We start from the raw sequence: 18,120 nt of genomic DNA on the forward strand, positions 1-18,120 counted from the left end.
TAGAAAATGAAAACAGATAAAGACAGAGAGCCAAACAATAGTGGGTGAGTTCTCCTCTATCCAAGCAGTAGTATCTACCTCTGAGAAGTCCTGTGCCTATTCAATGTGAGTGACACAGAGTCCAATTCTCACCTGGACTCCATACCCAAGGACACTATATGGCCTATCTCCCAGACTATAAAACAGTTCTTGTTTATATGTATGTAGTGCCAAAGCCACATAGCTCTTAAATGTCACTAAGCAATACCACGTGGTGTTCAAGCTTGGAATGAATCATCTGTTCTTAGAGGAAGATAATTTTATAATATTAAAATATTAATAGCCATTATAAATTAGTCTATGAAACTATTCCTTCTAATTAAAAAATATTAAAATCTTACCTGTTTCTTCTACAGAGAACCTATCTTCAGTTTCTGAAAAACAAATTCAATTGATAGTACTACTTTCATAAAAACCATTTCTATGTACACTGTATATTGATTTTTAGAACCAAATAGGCATGAAAATGAAATATACAAGTATGAGTATATGTCTGTTTAAATACTTTATCACCCAATTCCACTCTGAAATGTATCTCACATTCTCTTATCCAATCCTTATAACAACTCCACAAGGTGGACAAGCACCAAACCCAGTGTTTCATGAGGACAACTAGTGTAGGAAAATATCATGATGAAGGCTAGATTCAGGAAAAGTAAATTTCTGTTCTACTTCACATTCCACTGTGCCTTTCCATTTTCTGCCCCTGTCCTATCATCTCCCAGATCTACTGATGAGAACAAAGGAAGAATAAAGTAGATGTTGTCTGTTTGTAGAACTCAACAGAAAATGTGTGGATAACCCACATTTCTCAGACAGTAATAGTGGTGCCACCATATAGTCCTTGCTATTCTTATAACCTTCCTAACATTTCTAAGTATTTGAGCATCTTAATGAAAATTTGTTGTAAAAGCAGCACCATTATGAAATTCTGTGCCCTAGCGACCAAAGATAGGAAACAGGGACATGAAAAATATGGAAATCACTGTACTAGTATCTTTACTCATAAATTATGAAATTTTTCTCCCAGAATCACAACATAAGTAACTACTAAAGCTCTAAGACCCTAGAGCTAGTCTATAACTATCTACTTGCAATGTAAATGTAGGTCTAAAAGTACATATATGCTCAGAGCACTTTGCATTTAGACACGAAATGCATACAGTACATAAATTCTGTAGATTGCCATGACACCAAACCATCACTTACATCACTATTTCTATGGGAAAGTACATTTCCTTCTCAAATCAACAGGCATAGATATAAACTTTTGGAAATGAATCTACTTATCAAGTACCAGTACCCATTTTTAAAGGAATTTCCCAATCTCTTTAGTACAAGGAAGAATAGAGAAACTCCATTTTTGTCATGACACTTATGCTTTCAAAAGCTCTTTCAATCTTTCAGCAGTGATATTGCACAGGATTTTATTTATTTATGTATTATTTATTTTTAGTTTTTGCCAGTCCTGGGGCTTGAGCTCAGGGCCTGAGTACTGCCCTTGGACTTTCTCAAGACTAGAGCTCCATCACTTGAGCCACAGCACCACTTCTGGCTTTTTCTATGTATGTGGCACTGAGGAATCAAACCTGGGTCTTCGTGTTTGCTAGGCAGGCATTCTAACACTAGTCCAAGTTCCCAGCCTGTACAGGATTTTATAAACAAAGGAATGCAGAAAACAGCCATACTGGCCATTTAGGTATTATCAATGATTACTTTTGCACAGCGAGAGCAGAGAGATTGAATGTGCTGCAAAGCATAAAATATTTACTAACTGGATGTATACGGAAAAAGCTTGTCAGTGTCTGGTATAGAAGCTATGAATTGTGTTCTACCCACTGCAGATATTGAGTAAGTGAAGTAGTTCATCTATTGCTTGAATTTTGTAGAACAAATGAAGTATTTGCCTCACTGCTGTAAGAAACTTATATACTGAGTGCTCCTTGTGCTTTGAATCAAAATCATTTAGAGAAAATTTCACTTTAAAAGTTTAAGCTTTACCATCAATCAAGTTAAAGCAGTATCTAAAAATTAAACAATGCTGATTCTGAAGGGTCTTAATACTTCCATAACTACAATTCTGTATTTGATCCTGGAGCCTAATAAATATATTCTACCTTCATAGAAGGTCTCAGGTTCCAGGGTCTGCACTCTATCATCTATATCAATCACTGGAAGGACATCAGCATACTCTGGTTGTGGTTCTCCTGCAGGTCCATCTGCTTCTAGCTGCAGGTCTTCTACACAAGGACAATGAACACATTAACACAGGTTTACAAAGGGCCAAAGGCAACAGCTAATATAGGAGCAGGGCCTTTTGACTTTAGACACTACTGTCCAGTCATCTGGCACTGACCCAGGGCTGTCTAAAGGCAGAGGAAGATGTCTACATTAGACTATGAACCCATGGGGCATAAGCACCTCATGCTTTGCCCACAGTATATTTGATGGATGAATAGATGAGTTCATAATTATTAACCTGTTTCTTTACCAATCTCTTGGTCAGAAGAATGGTTCCACAAAGAGCTTTTGCTGAGAACTGACATAAAACTCTATGTAGTTTTAAAATGACTACTCTATAATGCAAAGAACAGCTGGCCACTGAGGTCTATCACATGGTAGGCCATGGATATACCTTTACTACACTCTGCACCTGAACTATCTTCACTGGTCTTTAGTTACACAGACATGCCCACTTTCTCTTCTTCAATGATCTGTTACACTGAGCTATTCATTTTGTATGGATGTGCTTCATTAATCCACTTCAACTTGGTTTAGATGATTACCAAGACCTATGTCCCCTCAAAAAAAAAAACCCACCCAAAACTCATCCCCCTATTAACAGGACATGGTTTCCAGCAGAGTACTTTAATAACACTAACGAACTTGAAGGAGCCAAACCAGCCCGGACAGTACATTACAGTGACTAGGTCTAGATTTGGGCTTCTTCATTTAAGGCTGTTCTACACCAGCTGTGTGACTGTAAGCAAATTACTGAACTGCCCTGTACCTGAAATTTTCTATCCATAAAATAGAAATAATAAATATATATTCATAACCATGCTGGAAGAAGAAAAACACTTAGAAAAATGCATGGTCCAAAATAAGCAAGTAGATGTTACTACCATCACCATGACTATGAATTTTACTGAATTTTTTCATAAAATTGTTGCTATTCCTGACACATCTAGGCTTATGAATGTAGATATGATTTACAAGTCTCCACCACCACCTTATGTGTGTTTTGTGTAGTGTCAGTTACCCAGAGTCAATCACAGTACAGAAATATCAAATATAAAACTTACAGAACAATTTAAAATTTCTAAACTGTATGCTGTGCTGAGTATGTGATGAAATCTCCCTCTCACCTGAGACATGAAATCACCTTTTTGTCTAATGTATCCATTTTGTGTTTGCTATCCACTCATTTGTCATTTAGCAGTCATCTGGCTTAACACACTGACTGCCACAGTATCACTGTGTTTGTGCTTAGTTACCTTATTTTACTTAAGTGTGAACCCAAAGTCCAGGAGTGGTGATGTTGATAATTCAGTATGCCACATGAAGCCCTAAACAGCTTTGTTTAAATGAACAAGTGAAAGTTCACAACTTAAATTCATCATAGTGGTGTTTAAATGAAATTTTAAAAGAAATTTATGTTAGTTTTCTGTCTCACTTCAAAGTTCCAAAGCTATAGCCATAGTGCATGAGCAAGTATTTATGCATAGAGAAAACACAGTATAACATTCATATATATGGGGGATGTTTAGATTTATGATTTCAGTTATTGTAAAGTTCTATACCCATATTATTCATGAAGAGGGGGGAACACCATTTCATGTTGTCTTCCCATCACAACCTCCCATATTTCTCGCCTCATTTCAGATTTTCTACTACTCAATAATAAGTCACTAAATCCATAATTCCTGTTGAAAATTGTACTACGAGTTTTCTAGTAGCCTTATTTCTCTTTTATTCTTCTCCCTCATTCTCTCCAGAGCAGCTCAGAGGTAGTCAGCAGAAGGGTCTCTGTGTTGGGTAGGGAACCTGCAATGCACTGTCCTCTGTTCGGCCAGCAACACTACACCTGAAACGCATCCTGAGGCTCACTAGATCCACACGCTGCCCAGTCCTCAGGACTCACTCTCCTGTTGCTCTGAAGGATAAAGCACTGAGTCCTTCTCCTGGCTGTCCAGCTAATAAAAGGTGGGGTAGGGCAAGAACCCAATAATGAAATGCATGATGGCAGGGGCAAGAAGGTCACACTGCTTCTAATGAGATGAACAGAGGTAGGTAATACCTGGATGCAGACAATATAACAAGTAGAAATACCAGGGATAGCCTTGTCAATTGCAAGGATAAGAGAGAAGACAAGTTGAACTAGAAGAAAAGATTAAAAGGCAGACAGAGACTGAGAACTGGCTGGGTTATAGCAACCATAGTTTATAAGGGAGTAGGAACAGAAACAGAATCACAGCCAGATGCCACCACAGGTGACAGTCAAAGCTGGGGTAGTGGAGAAGCAAGAGACAGAGTAAAGGCAATGAGGCAATACTGACAGGACTTGCTTAAGGATTCGATTCAAAGCAAGAAGAAAGACATCTCAAAGTGAAGTGCTGAGTTTTTATAGTAAGAAACCATTTAGATAATATTTATTAAATGAACTCCAGGAGATGGAAACAAAAGGTGTTTTTTGTTTATTTCCATTTCCTTTTATCTGTCTTTGGGATACTATGTGTGTGGGGGGGGGACAGAAATGGTGGGACAAAAGGTGAACAAATGCAGCAGTAATACTAGACATTATGTTGAAAATGAACTATACAACTTGTGGATGAAGATGGGAAGGAAAAACTGGGAGAGAACAAGAGGAAGGTGTGACATTGTTCAAAAAGAAATGTTCTCTTTATCTGACTTTCATAACTGTAGCCCCTCTGTATATCACCTTTACAATAATAAATAAAAATGTTTAAAAAGAAATTATACAAGAGTAGCAAGACCATTAACAAAAATACCAAAAGCTAGCCTAACTTCAGTGCAAGACAGGCGTGAGGAGGAGCTGTGAGAGCTAGAAGCTGGGAAAAAGCAAGCATTCTGGGCTAGACACAGCTCATGTCTGAGCCACCCACAAGACACTCTCATACAGAAAGGTCATGTATGGTTGGGAAGAGCTGGAGTCAGAAGAGTCACCAGGGCTACAGCCACACAAAGGGGCAGACCATAAAAATCATGCTCAGAGCTCCAGCTCTCAATGTAGTCTTCTAAGGCTAAGTGTTTTAAGGGAATTCAATCAACGAGATTAGAGAACCCATTCTTTAAGAAAGATGTCAAATTGGGAGTCTTTATCAGAAAGCCGGCCTCTGGCTACTTCAAGTGGACTCATGTTTCCAAAACACGTGTGACTCCAAATGTAGCTAGCACAAAGTTTATAGAAGAAAAAAAAAAACCACTAGGCAGATGTCACATGGTATGAGGACTAGCAAAACATGTTTTACAGAAGCAAAGCATGCTATCTAGGGGAAATCGTCAAGGGCAGTCAAGAGCTAGTTATCTAGGGGAAGAATCCAAGGCCACTTTGGGCAAGTATTCTCAGGAGCAAAACTTTCCTGGACCTAAATAGCCCATGAAACACCAGCAATTCAGAGAATGACTATACTACCTCTACACAAGTGCTCAGCAACTCATTACACACCTGCAGTTCCAAGGATTACCTGTATCACCTCTAGAATGGTCAGAAAAGGTACCCATCACATATTAAGATGCCAAGAAGGCAGAAAGGACAAGATGGAGTTTACTTAGACCTAGTGTCCGTCCCTGTTCCAAAAGTCTCCATAAAGATGAACAGGGCCATTACTCACTAGAATGATGAGCTCCTCTTCCAATGAGCTACTCAGCTCCATTGGCCTCAGTACTTGCTGTGATTTTCCACCTCTCATCATCCCTCATCTTTGCTGAAACTGAGTCTGAGAAACATCTTTACTCACTTGACCTTGCTTTTGACCTCCCTGCTGCACAGAGGTCCTCTCCCTCCCATTTATCAAGCAGAATGCAGAACACCCCTAAACATCCCCAATGGCTTTGATTCAGGCATCTTTTCTTCTCCTCACTCTCCACGTCTTCAGTTAGTGTGCTGGCCATCCTCAACAACATTCAGTCTTGCCACTGGCCTTCCACACACACATGGTTTTCTCTGCTTACAACACTGTCTAGGTTGAATTCTGAGAATCTTTTCCTCCTACATGAAGAACAAATTTCTTACAGGAAACTCCCTCTGAGCTCTATCTATGACTGGCAAACCCCAGAGTATCCTGTGTTTCACGATCTGGGTTCTCACTAAAACAAATAGTTTTATTTGGGGGCTGTATTATCTGCCAATATTGAGGGTTGCTTAAAGAAATAGCTTTATATACTTACTGCTGGACTATGATTTAATACTCTATAAAGAACTCTCAATTCCACCGGAATTAGAAGTGCTGGGAAACAGCTTTTATATTTTGTATGCAAGTAGTATGGTTTTGACTTCTCTGGTAATACAACTTATAAGTTTGTCCTTTTGTTTTGGAAAGCTAGTCAAGTGTGAGTCAAACACACACTTTGGGGGAGGACATGGACAGCTTCTAGGGGAGCCACAATAGTACAATGGTCCATGTTCTTTAACTCCAGACTACTCTTTTGTTGTTAGTGGTGGTGGTCATGGGGCTTGAATTCTGGATCTGGGCATTGTTCCTGAGCTCTTCAGCTCAAGGCTACCGCCCTACCCCTTGAGCCACAGTGCCATTTCCAGTTTTCTGGTGATTAACTGGAGATAAGAATCTCACAGACTTTTTGGTGCCTGGACTTGCTTTGAACTGAGATCCTCAGATCTCAGCCTTCTGAGTAGTTAGGATTACAGGCGTGAGCCACCACACCTGGCTTACCCCATGTAAGCCAGCACATTGTTCCTATTTATTCTAGTTTATTCATGTCATCTTTGTATTAAATATGTTTAGTAAGGAGGAAAGAAGTCCATCTAGTAATATTTCAATAACTTGGAAAAATTATAACCCCCACCCAATATGTAATTAACACTTTATTTTTTAAAAATCTAAGTAATCTTATGCAGAGATTTTAGTAATTCATGATAGTATAGTATATTTTAATTCATACCATGTTCTATGTGTCCCATTTCATGGAGGAGAGACTGAGTCTGTTCTTTTATTTCATCTTCAATATCCTCGGATTCTAAAATTACAAAACATGACTAAGCAGAACATATAAACATTAGTAAATAGAACACTAATGAATATACGTTACAATGTATTTGCCTAATGTCAGTTTGCCACATCTTTTTCTATGCTGACAAATATGGTAGATATTTAGAACTGGTTTTGTCTTGCAACAGAAACGGAGTATTGAAGGACTTGCAATACAAGTTTTGAAATTGATTCAGGTACAGATTTGTCCTTTTAACAAAAGCCTCATCAAATATAAAAATACTTGGTGGGAAAGATAGGGGAGAAAGATGGAAAGGATTGCACTGATTAAGATGTACTGTACTCATAAATTGACATAAAAACCATTTATATAACTATTTAAAATAATTTTTAGAAAATGTTAAAGGGCTTTCATTTCTAGCTTGAAAAAAATCATACTAATGATTGACAGCAAGGATGTGGTACAAAAGTCAATGTCAATTGAACAACACGACCAAACACTTTCCTTCCCTTGGCCAGGAATGGCCAGTGGGAGAGAAAGAGGCAAGTTTGCTAGTGAGAGCCCTGAGAGAGCTCAGAATTAGAGGATCATGCCTACAAGTCTGGAAACACAAGTAGAAAATGATCACATAGTGGAAGTAACAATCCTTTGAGCTCTAGAGAGCCATCACTGACAGGTTCAAATGGCAAAATACAAAACTGAACATAAATGATGACTATCCATCCAACAAGACCATCATGCTCCTAGGATTATCAGATACACATCACTACCATCCAGCAAATTAGAAGCTACTAATTTACATTAACATTGTTGTCAATTTTGCATAAAACACAATCTATATTGTAAATAAAAGGAGTGTTAGCCCTCACCTTGATATCATAAATGCTGCCACAGGAAATAACCACAGTGGCATAAGTTGGTTCAAAGAGGTAATTATCAGCATCAAAAGTGCAACAAGTTAACTTGAACCTGAGGCAGGGAAACTATGGGATCTCTTATACAAATCACTTAAAGCCATTCCTAAGGCATACCATATAGTACCTTTACAGATGCTATTTCATCAACCATCTTTTTATAAATTGTGGTACAATGTTTCAGTTCTTTGCAGGATTCCAAATACTACAAATGTTGAGAACACCAGCCACAGAGAGAGGAAGAGTATCTAACAAGTGTGCTGTACTCCACTCTTCTGATTAACTCTTTAATAGCCCCTCCCACCCTAAGTGACTATCTAAGCTCCACAGAACAGAAGAGGGACAGAAATGGCTCTTCACACTGGGTGGACACACCATGAGATTCATTTTCCATGCTTCTTTTTGAAGTCAGATGGATTAGATAGCATGTAAGGATCAAGAAAGGAGGAAGGACTTTATTTTTATTTATTAGTATTGTTATTGTTATTCGTGCTGGCCCTGGGGCTTGAACTCAGAGCCTAGACACTGTACCTAAGCGGTTTTGCTCAAGGCTAGTGCTCAATCATGTAAGCCCAACTCCATTTGCAGCCTCTTTGTAGGTAACTGAAGATAGGAGTCTCATAGGCTTTTTTGCCCAACCTGGATTTGAACTGCAATCTTCACATCTCAGCCTCTTGAGTGGGTGGGATTCGATGTGTGAGCTATCAGCAACTGCTATTGATTATTTTTAAGAGAGCTACACAATTGTGTTTACGCAATAAGTAGAGTCACAGGAGAAAGAGAATCTAAAGAATAGGAAAGAAATTTGAAATGGCAACAGGCATGCCAAAAGAAAATTGCCAAGAAGTTGAGATGTTAGTATGTGGGGGAGAGGGATGAGATGGCTAATAATAAACTGTAGGAATAAATGATCAATAACTTGCAAATATATCAGCTATAAAAATAGCAGGTGGGGGAGCAAATGACCTCTATCAGTGGCAGTGCTAACCTTAAAAACAAGATTTTCAAATTATAAATTTATTTAGTACAAACTAAAATTTGAAGTGTTAAATTCAAAAGCTTTTGAATTATAATAAACGTCTCTATAATTATGAATTGATAAACAATAAAACTTAGAATACACTGATCTTTCAAATAAAGAAAAATCATAGTACTCCTTTGTATGGACCCAGTGCTTAAGCTATCATTAACTACGTAGCGTCATACCTAATAGTTCCAATAGGTGGCATAATGAAACCAATATTCTTTACAAGCTCAAACATGAAAATGCAGAAACTAAAGATAATTTATAATAAACATTCTATGATCATGACATTGACAGATTAAAACTCCATGTACTATTAAAATAGTTCAAGATTTACAAATATTCTGGGTCATAATGTCTTGAATATCTGCAAATGAGCTGAACTCATCTACAAATCTCTATAGAATATAATCAAATGTTAGTCTGAGATGCCTTATGATATACAAGGGAACTCTAATATAAAACATAGGGGTTCAGGTGATAGTGGGTCACACTTGTAACCTTAAGATACTCAGGAAGCTGAGATCTGAGGATCTGTTTGACATTTACCCAGGAGACTGTAAAACTCTTAGCACCAACTAAACACTAAAAAAAAAAGCCTGGAAGTAGAGCTGTGGCCCAACTGGGAGGGCACTACTCTTCAGAGGAGGATAGGGGGAAGTTTGGGGACAGCATCCCATGAATTCAAGCCCCAAGGTAGGGAGGGGAAACAAGGGCAGCCAATTAGACAATTACAAGCATCTCCTTTTACTATAAATATAATGTGCTACAATTCTACTAGAAGTGACATCAAGAAACCACATTTTTTTCCTGCTGTTGCTAGCCACATGATCTTGAGCAATAAACAAGTGTGCCTCAAAATCTCTATGTCAAAAATTTAAACCACTCTCTACTGCTTTTTCCCAGGAGGGGGGGGAAGCTTGTTACCAGATTCTAGAAACAATTCTATAAAGAGTGAAATACAAACTGTGGGAAAATGAAGAATGTGTAAGCTGCAAAGAACACCTATCAAACCAGGAGCACCCTACGTGGTTTGGAAGACACTTACCTGTCCCCACAGGAGCCTGACCCTCTGGCTCGTGGTGTGGCTGAGCTTCTTCTGGTGAGAATGTTGGCTCGGAAGCAGATCTTTCTTTAAGCCCTGCAGTTTTTATTCACAAAGTTAACTTAAATGTTTAAACCTTTTAGTGACATTATTAAATCAGGAAAAATAACCCTTTCAAAACATTTAATCAGTGGTGCTATGTAGCTCATATTGAAAGAGCAAGTCGTCTGCTCTTTAACTTCCAACAGGCTTTTATTATCTCTGTTAACTTTCCAATAAAATATAATAAAAACAATAATTTTTGAGTCATTCATGGATGTTTTAAGCAGTCATGACTAAACTTGCCAAGAGAAATTTAGTGAATGCAAGGTCCTTTGGTGTTTAAGTGATTAATTATGTAGAGTCCAGAAATCAGAATTCAGCAGCAATTGACAACTTGAAATTTCTTTTATGTGCACTCTCTCTACATTTTCATTTACATGTGTTTATTATTATTAAAAGCTACAAATATCTACAAATAAAAAGCCATGCCTAACTCACTATAATTTTCTTGAGGCTAACTCTATAAGCAATCCTATTATTTTATAGAAGTTAAAAAGATATGACAGTCTTTTTAGAAAATATACAAGAATGAATTAACATGAATGCTGATTTTGAAATAACAATACTAGTTATTTCAATTTATATATAGAACATTAAAATGTGTCAATTATACTACTTAGAAAATGGTATCTGGGTTCAGATACTTCCTGAATCCTAGCATCTCTGAAGCTAAAACCTGTGTGAAGAAGGTGTGGGTCTCAGTGCATAGACATGGTCTCAAGAAAGGGGTCAAGTTAGTACCAAGGGAGTTGCTCTTAGTACTTAGAACATGAAGCACTTTTGTCATCAACATATATTATTCTAACCTGGAAAATTCTCATTGTAATGTCTTTTGCTCTTTTCTTTTGTTTTGGGTGTTTTTTCACCTCATTCTTGCCTCCTGAGTAGCTATGATTACAGACATGAGCCACCAGTGCCCAGCTTCTTTGAGTTTACCTCTTTATTTTTTACTCATGGACAGCATGAGTACTTCCAAGAGTTCCTCTTCCCAAGTCTTAGAGAGCCTGACACTGGGACAAACACCCACCATGGCACTTCTACCTACTCCATTCATGCATTTCCAACACTGCACATGCCTGGAGGGGAGCACTAGAAACTATCACAGTAAGTGTACCTCTAATTACAAAGGGACTCCTAGAGAATTGTAGAAAACATCCACTGTACATTGTGGTTGCTTCTGGGAGTTATTAACAACTAGGGGTGAAGACCTCTTCAAACACTTCCCATTGCTGACACAGAATGACTATTCTCACTTGTCACTTAATCTACCTGTGCATCCCTCAACAGTGACTGGGCAAGGTCTGCTGTGTGAGTGGGAGAATGCTGAAGAATTTTTGAAATGGTGATTTGTCCTTTCCCTCTCTCAAAACAGTAGTACCACATGACCATGTGCTGAACGCTGCAGGGGCCCAATGATGTTCATGCGCTCTGCCAATCTCAATGACTGCAGAGTGGACCTGCAGGGTAGGCCTTCTCACTGCCCTCAATGGCTAAGAGCTGTGGATTAAAAGGCTTCCCATTAATTTTGCTACTATTTACAAGAGTCACCTCTCTAGTGTAGTACCTATATACCATTGCGGTATCATAAATCTAGTTTGCTCAAGACAGCCCCAGTTACTTTCAACAAAGAAAACTGTTGTCCTTCTTCATTACCCCCCACCCCCACCCCATACACATACACATCAAACTTCATGAATAGCTTCCCTAGGTGCCTTAAGTTACAAAATATTTTCACATCAAAAAATACTTAAGTTTCCTGGCTGGGAGTTTGGCCTAGTGGTAGAGTGCTTGCCCAGCATGCACGAAGACCTGGGTTCAATTCCTAGGTACCACATACATAGAAAAAGCCAGAAATAGTGCAGAGGCTCAAATCGCAGAGTTCTACCTTCGAGAAAAAAAAAAAAGAACCCAAGGACAGTGCTCAGGCCCTGAGTCCAAGCCCAAAACTGGCAATAAATAAATTAATTAATTAAAGAAATATAAATAAATAATACTTGTTTCCTGAACATGTCATGAACTTGGAGGAAGATTTTATTTAAAAGTGAGGAAAGGGGAGACATGATTCAAAAAGAACCTGGTACTCATTATCTGATTCATGTAACTGTAACCCTCTATACATCACCTCTCCAGTAACAATAAAAATAAAATAAAAGACATTCCAATGCTAAAAGTATTGCTTCTGAGTGGACCATTGTTCAAATATATAATGTCTCAAAGAGTTGGCTGGAATGATTTGTCTTTAAAATTGAAAAGGTAAAACACGAGGACCATTAAATACTTAAGGGAAGTAGAAGCTGGTAATATGAAAAAATTTAGTTGAGTTTTTTTTTTCCTATCCAAAGTGGTCGTGGAATTGTATGTCTTCAAATAAACCTGGTAACAGATATTTCCAGGGGTGAAATCAGCATAAACACATAATTAAGCAATATTGTATAAGTCAGACACCAGATCGATCATATTAATGGGTCTTTCCTAAGACCCTATAAACTTTTAAAAGTGTAAACAAAAACTCTCTAGACTGAAACTGCTTTAATAATCTATGTGGAAGAGTTCACATTAATGAGTTTCTATGATGCTACTGTAAAAATAAAAACTGCCACACAAACAAATGAAACAGGAGACAAAAATTACATAAGAGTAATTCACAATCAAAGGAAAGGTTTTCAAGCTGGATTTATTAGGCAGTACAAAGGGAAAAAGAATAGCAATGAGATTCTAAAATACTCAAAATTTCCATTTTGAAACAAGATATATCAGTTTACAAGTCTACACATTTACAAGCCACCTTGTGGGTTGAGCAAGCTTTCTTACTGCACAAGTGATCCAGACAGAGTCTGCCCAGAGGCAGCAATCCCTGGGACATACTTGTTTAAGAAGAGACAATGTCTACAGGCAAAGGAGCCCTCTAGTCTCTAGCTCTGCTGCTTTCTCAGACCCTGAGGAAATCCTCCACATGTCCCCAGCAGCTTTTTGGTTTTGTTTTGTTTTAATTATGGCAACCACAACTATAACCTAGAAAGTGGCAAAATGACCCACCACTGCTGCCTCATACGCCTGGGTTTCTCCTCAGGCTGAATATTGCAAATTCACCACAAATACTACACTGTGAGTGGGGAAGTTGTTCAGTTGCCTTAAAATAGACCACAATTTTAATGGTACAGGCTCATAGGATAATAGGAACATTCTGCCTTGCATTTACTAGCCATATAATTATTCCTCTGATTTTAATTAAAAATGTTATAGTAAGTTAGCTTTACAACCATTCTCAGAAGTTTTAATCATTCACACAATTACTCTGGGTCCATGATTACCTTATTATTCTCTGCTGCCCAAATGCATCAGACTACAATGAACAAATGTAATTCTCCCCATAAATATGCACTTGTGAATATTCCTTAGGGGCTGTTAATGGCAGGCACTATTCTACAATAAATGAACACACAAAACACCTACTTTCAAGGCAAGGAAACCAGTGAAAACCAATTTAGAGTATCTGATGGAAGCGGAAGGAGGGCCACATAATTGGGAAAGGAGAGAGTCTGTGTGCAATCAATGTGTAAAGAAAGGGCACACCAAGTGCATTTCACCCAACTTCTGTGGGAAGCTTGAGAGTAGGCCAAGAGTTCCACTGGCAGTTTTCCAGGTAAAGGAAAGGGCAAGCACAGAATTCCTCAACTGGAATGGTGCAGTTTGGAGAGCAAGAGAACCCAGGCAACAGCAAACGAGTGGGCCAGAAAGTGAATGTCAGACACCCTGAGACCTTGGGTCACTCTGAAGGAACGTGAAGGACTCACTTTTCCCAAGAATTATATTTACCCATTGGTGCCCAATAACACTGACTCCAGGAAGTCCACCTCCATCATGGATACAAAAAAAGTAAGTCTTTTTCATAAAGTGATTACAGTAAAGTGATTTTTGTACAGTATTACAGTATTTGTATATCACCCATAGACTGGATTTTCATCTACATAGGTGTGGTGATACCTAATGCAATGTAAATATTAGGTAAAGATTCAGACTGTAAGATTTAGGAAATAATAACAAGAAAAAAAAAGCCCATCTGTATATGTGTAGCACACATATAAATTCTTTCTCCAAAGCTTTTCAACCCCAAATTGGTTGAATCTATGGATTAGGAGCTGAAAGACTTAGAGCTGCAGATTAAGAATTAACTGCATATGAAAACTCTCCATCCATGAAAGCTGGAAATTCTTAGCATTCTGTCACAAGATTTCATAAACTATCTCATAAAATACTGTCTTTTAATATAAAATAATCAATATATATTTACCAATTCAATGGTATCCACTCAGGAAATTTTTGGTCTTACTAATCTGGATCACATTACCTCCTGATATTCTAATTAAAGATAAACAGAACAGCTACTATATCCCATGTAAGTCATCTAACAATATAAAACAAGATGTCTCAGGAATATGTTAAGTGATACAGGAAACCTGAGAAATATCCTATGAAGAAATCAATACTCAAGAAAGGCACACAGGAACTGACCTTGATCATCCATGTCAGGCTTGCTTATTCAACCAGTGAGAGCAGATCTCAGTAAGTACACAAACAGCAGTCTCAGAACTCACCAAAATGCTTACGCATAGTGCAAACTAAAAGCTGACCCATGATATCAATAAGGAAGTATTTTCTAAAGCATCTTTACATGCTCCAAGGTGGACAGATTTCAAAAGACATCTTGTAAATCATGATTAAATACTAAAAAGAAAAATTCATAAGAATCAGCTTTCGGGACTTACAGGGGGTCCTACATGATTGGAAGGAATGCATTCATCTTTAACATTGTACAAGACAATTAAAGGACACATACCACCATACAGTATATGCATGTGCTCAGCACTGGAATCTAGCCGATGACCTTTGAAACTCATTGTCATGGAGAAAAGCCCCATGACAATGTGTGAGTTTCCACAAATGCAGGAAAGTGATAAATCAGTGCCCTTTAAAAGTGCTTTAAGGGGCCGGGAGTTTGGCCTAGTGGTAGAGTGCTTGCCTAGCATGAATGAAGGCCCAGGTTCAATTCCTCGGTACTATATACATAGCAAAAAGCCAGAAGTGGTTCTGAGCCTCAAGTGGTAAGAGCTCTAGCCTTGAAAAGGTCCAAAGACAATGCTCAGGCCCTGAGCTCAAGCCCCAGACTGGCCAAAAAAAATTTTTTTTAAAGTGCTTTAAGAATTGAGATCCAGGGCTGGGAGTTTGGCCTAGTGGTAGAGTGCTTGCCTAGCATGCACGAAGACCCGGGTTCGATTCCTCAGCACCACATACATAGAAGAAAAAAGCTGGAGCTCAGGCTCTGAGCCCAAGCCCAGGACTGGAAAAAAAAAAAAAAAAAGAATTGAGATCCTTTATGTTCTTGCAAATTGATGTTTTTCTTGGTTTCTTTTAAATATATCTATTCCCCCTCTCCTTGACACCTAGTCACAAGAACAGTCACGGGCAACTCCCAAGGCAGTAGAAATTTAACTATAATTAGTAGAGAATCTTCTGGGGTTTCCTCTTTAACCAAAGTATGTCTCTTCTTGTTAACAGTGTGCAACAGTGTTCTTTAACAGGCCTAAGAAAATCCTCCACTTGTCTTTTCACCATTCAACAAACAATGAATACCAACTGTTGTCAGTTACTAATGCAGGCAGAGAAGCAAAGGAATGAAATAGGATGAAGGCTGCGGTAACCAAGGTTTGCAGGGATCCAGGGCCTGGGCGGGTCCCAGTTAACTACAGGCACTCGTTGCTTCAGTGTGGAGTCGGACAAGGAGAGGCAATGCTGCCATCGACCCAGAAAAGCAGCACACTGTAGACAGAGGGAATGGCAGTAGAATCTGCCAGCAGCACATACATTTTCACCTTCGGCCCCTGTCTTAGCTCACAGTAGTTTAGAGACTGCACATCTGTATCACCAGACTCATCTAGCCCCAGGAGCACTATGAGTCCTCAGGCATGAGCGGAATGAGCCAGTAAGTGGGAAATGACAGACACAGCATTTGAGGTTTATATAATTATCAAACCTAACAGAAACTGGGTGTGTCTGTTTTCTTCCTTTAATCTCTTAAAACAGATTATTAAATATTACTTAATATTAAATATGTGATGAAAAGTGGTTTTCAAGACAAACAAGTTATAAATGAAAGTCAAAGTCCTGATGTACATGACTGACTTAACTTGGAGTTGTAAGTATATATACAAAGTGATATTCAGATAAGGCATGGAAAAATATAACAAAAAATACAGTTGGTCTTTTAATCTATAGGGTTGACAAAATTGAAGCTTTTGCAGAAATCAATTTCTATGTGAAAACCAGAGCCAGGACCTGGAGTAAAATTTTAGTTCACATAATCATATCCTTGGGCAAAAGGGGAGAAGGAATAGGAGGTAAAAGATTATAACTAAGGATGATTTTCAGATTAATGCAAGATTTTCATGAAAACAACCTATGATTCTGTTTAATGATACTCACCTTTAAGTTTCCTAAACATATGAACTTTTCTCTCTAGATTGAGGAAGGAATGGCTAGTGCTTACTGAAAAAAACAAACTTAATATACCTAGTAATCAAATGGTATTTATCAATATATCAATGTTCTTATCATTCTTTCCATTTTCTGAAATTACTGCTGACCAAGAGTGTGGAAAAAGACCGTTTCCACTGACTTTTCTTTGAACTATTCATTGTGGTCCATCCATTTGACTCTTTGTTTGGGGTGGAGCAAAGCAGGGGAGGGATAAGGAAGACAAGACAAACTCCAGAATCAGCCTGCTTTTAAGGTCTATAAAAAGCACTGGATAAACATTTACTGACAGCCTGCTCTGCTCCAGTCCTCTGTGCCCAACAGTTGTTAACAAATGGACCCTTACATGGCAGGTCTCACCAATCAGAATTCTCATTACCACCCCCACTGCACAGGATAAGAATCAGCATGAGATAAAATCAAAATTGCTGCTGAACCCAGTGATATAAGCTCAGACTCCTGTCTATCTTGCTTACAATTTGCTTCCTTTCTTACTTCTAGCATTTACCTACCACATCCTATGATTTCATGTTCTATCAGTAGTATTTAAAGAATGACGTTTTCCTGTCTTTGCACATCTGTAACAAATACTATTATTTTTACTTGTGTTCCCCAGTGAGCTCACAGAAGTACAAGTGGATCAGTAGATCTCTTTACACATTTCCTGTAAAGGATAAGGGACTTAGGGCTAGTGGGCAAGTATTTGTCTCAAAAATTATCAATGAAAGTAGAAACAGGGATCCTGGCTGAGACAGAGGTACAGAGGTACAAGCTGCTTTATACATCTGCAACAGCTGTGCTCAACTTAAAGATGAAAGCCATCATTTCCAAGGTGTAGCTTCATTGTGAAATAATCCCAGTAATCAATTTGGACAAAGTTACCTGCCAATGGACATGTGCTGAAAAAGGAACAGATGACACAGGAGAAAGGAACCAAACACAGTCTAAGTCACCAGACACGTTTCATGGAAAATGACTTCTTAAAGCCTACTTTCTTATTTCCTTTTTTAATGGAAGCATATAAGAAAATCCCTTCTATCCAATTAACTGTTAAAGCTGCTGAAGTTCAACAGTTACATGACTAAGTCAGAATAAAATCAAACCCCCTCTATGAACTCATCATTTTTAGAATGAATGCAACAAGTATCATTTCTTCATGTCTGCATCTCACTGGAAAAGTTCAAGACAATCAGCTATACAAAAAGCACCCATAAACTTAGATTTTTAAAATTTTTAAATTAAACTCATTCAAAAGAAAGGAATTTGAGTATTAA

At 38.2% G+C, this 18,120-nt stretch overlaps 1 protein-coding gene across 9 annotated transcripts in view; it reads right to left on the reverse strand.

Moving 5' to 3' along the window:
* Asph (aspartate beta-hydroxylase) overlaps window positions 1-18,120 on the reverse strand; it is a 192,244-nt gene that overhangs the window by 118,966 nt on the left and 55,158 nt on the right. For all 9 annotated transcript variants that reach the window (XM_090338865.1, XM_090338861.1, XM_090338864.1 and 6 more), the window contains 4 exons: window positions 10,217-10,309; window positions 7,183-7,257; window positions 2,157-2,279; window positions 381-413 (listed from right to left, as the gene is read on the reverse strand). In XM_090338865.1, coding sequence (XP_090194991.1) covers window positions 381-413; window positions 2,157-2,279; window positions 7,183-7,257; window positions 10,217-10,309 — 324 coding nt within the window. The remainder of the gene's footprint in view (window positions 1-380; window positions 414-2,156; window positions 2,280-7,182; window positions 7,258-10,216; window positions 10,310-18,120) is intronic.

This window comes from Megascapheus bottae, chromosome 9 (genome assembly GCF_031878675.1).
Source record: "Megascapheus bottae isolate mThoBot1 chromosome 9, mThoBot2.hap1, whole genome shotgun sequence".
In the NCBI taxonomy this organism is placed as follows: domain Eukaryota; kingdom Metazoa; phylum Chordata; class Mammalia; order Rodentia; family Geomyidae; genus Megascapheus; species Megascapheus bottae.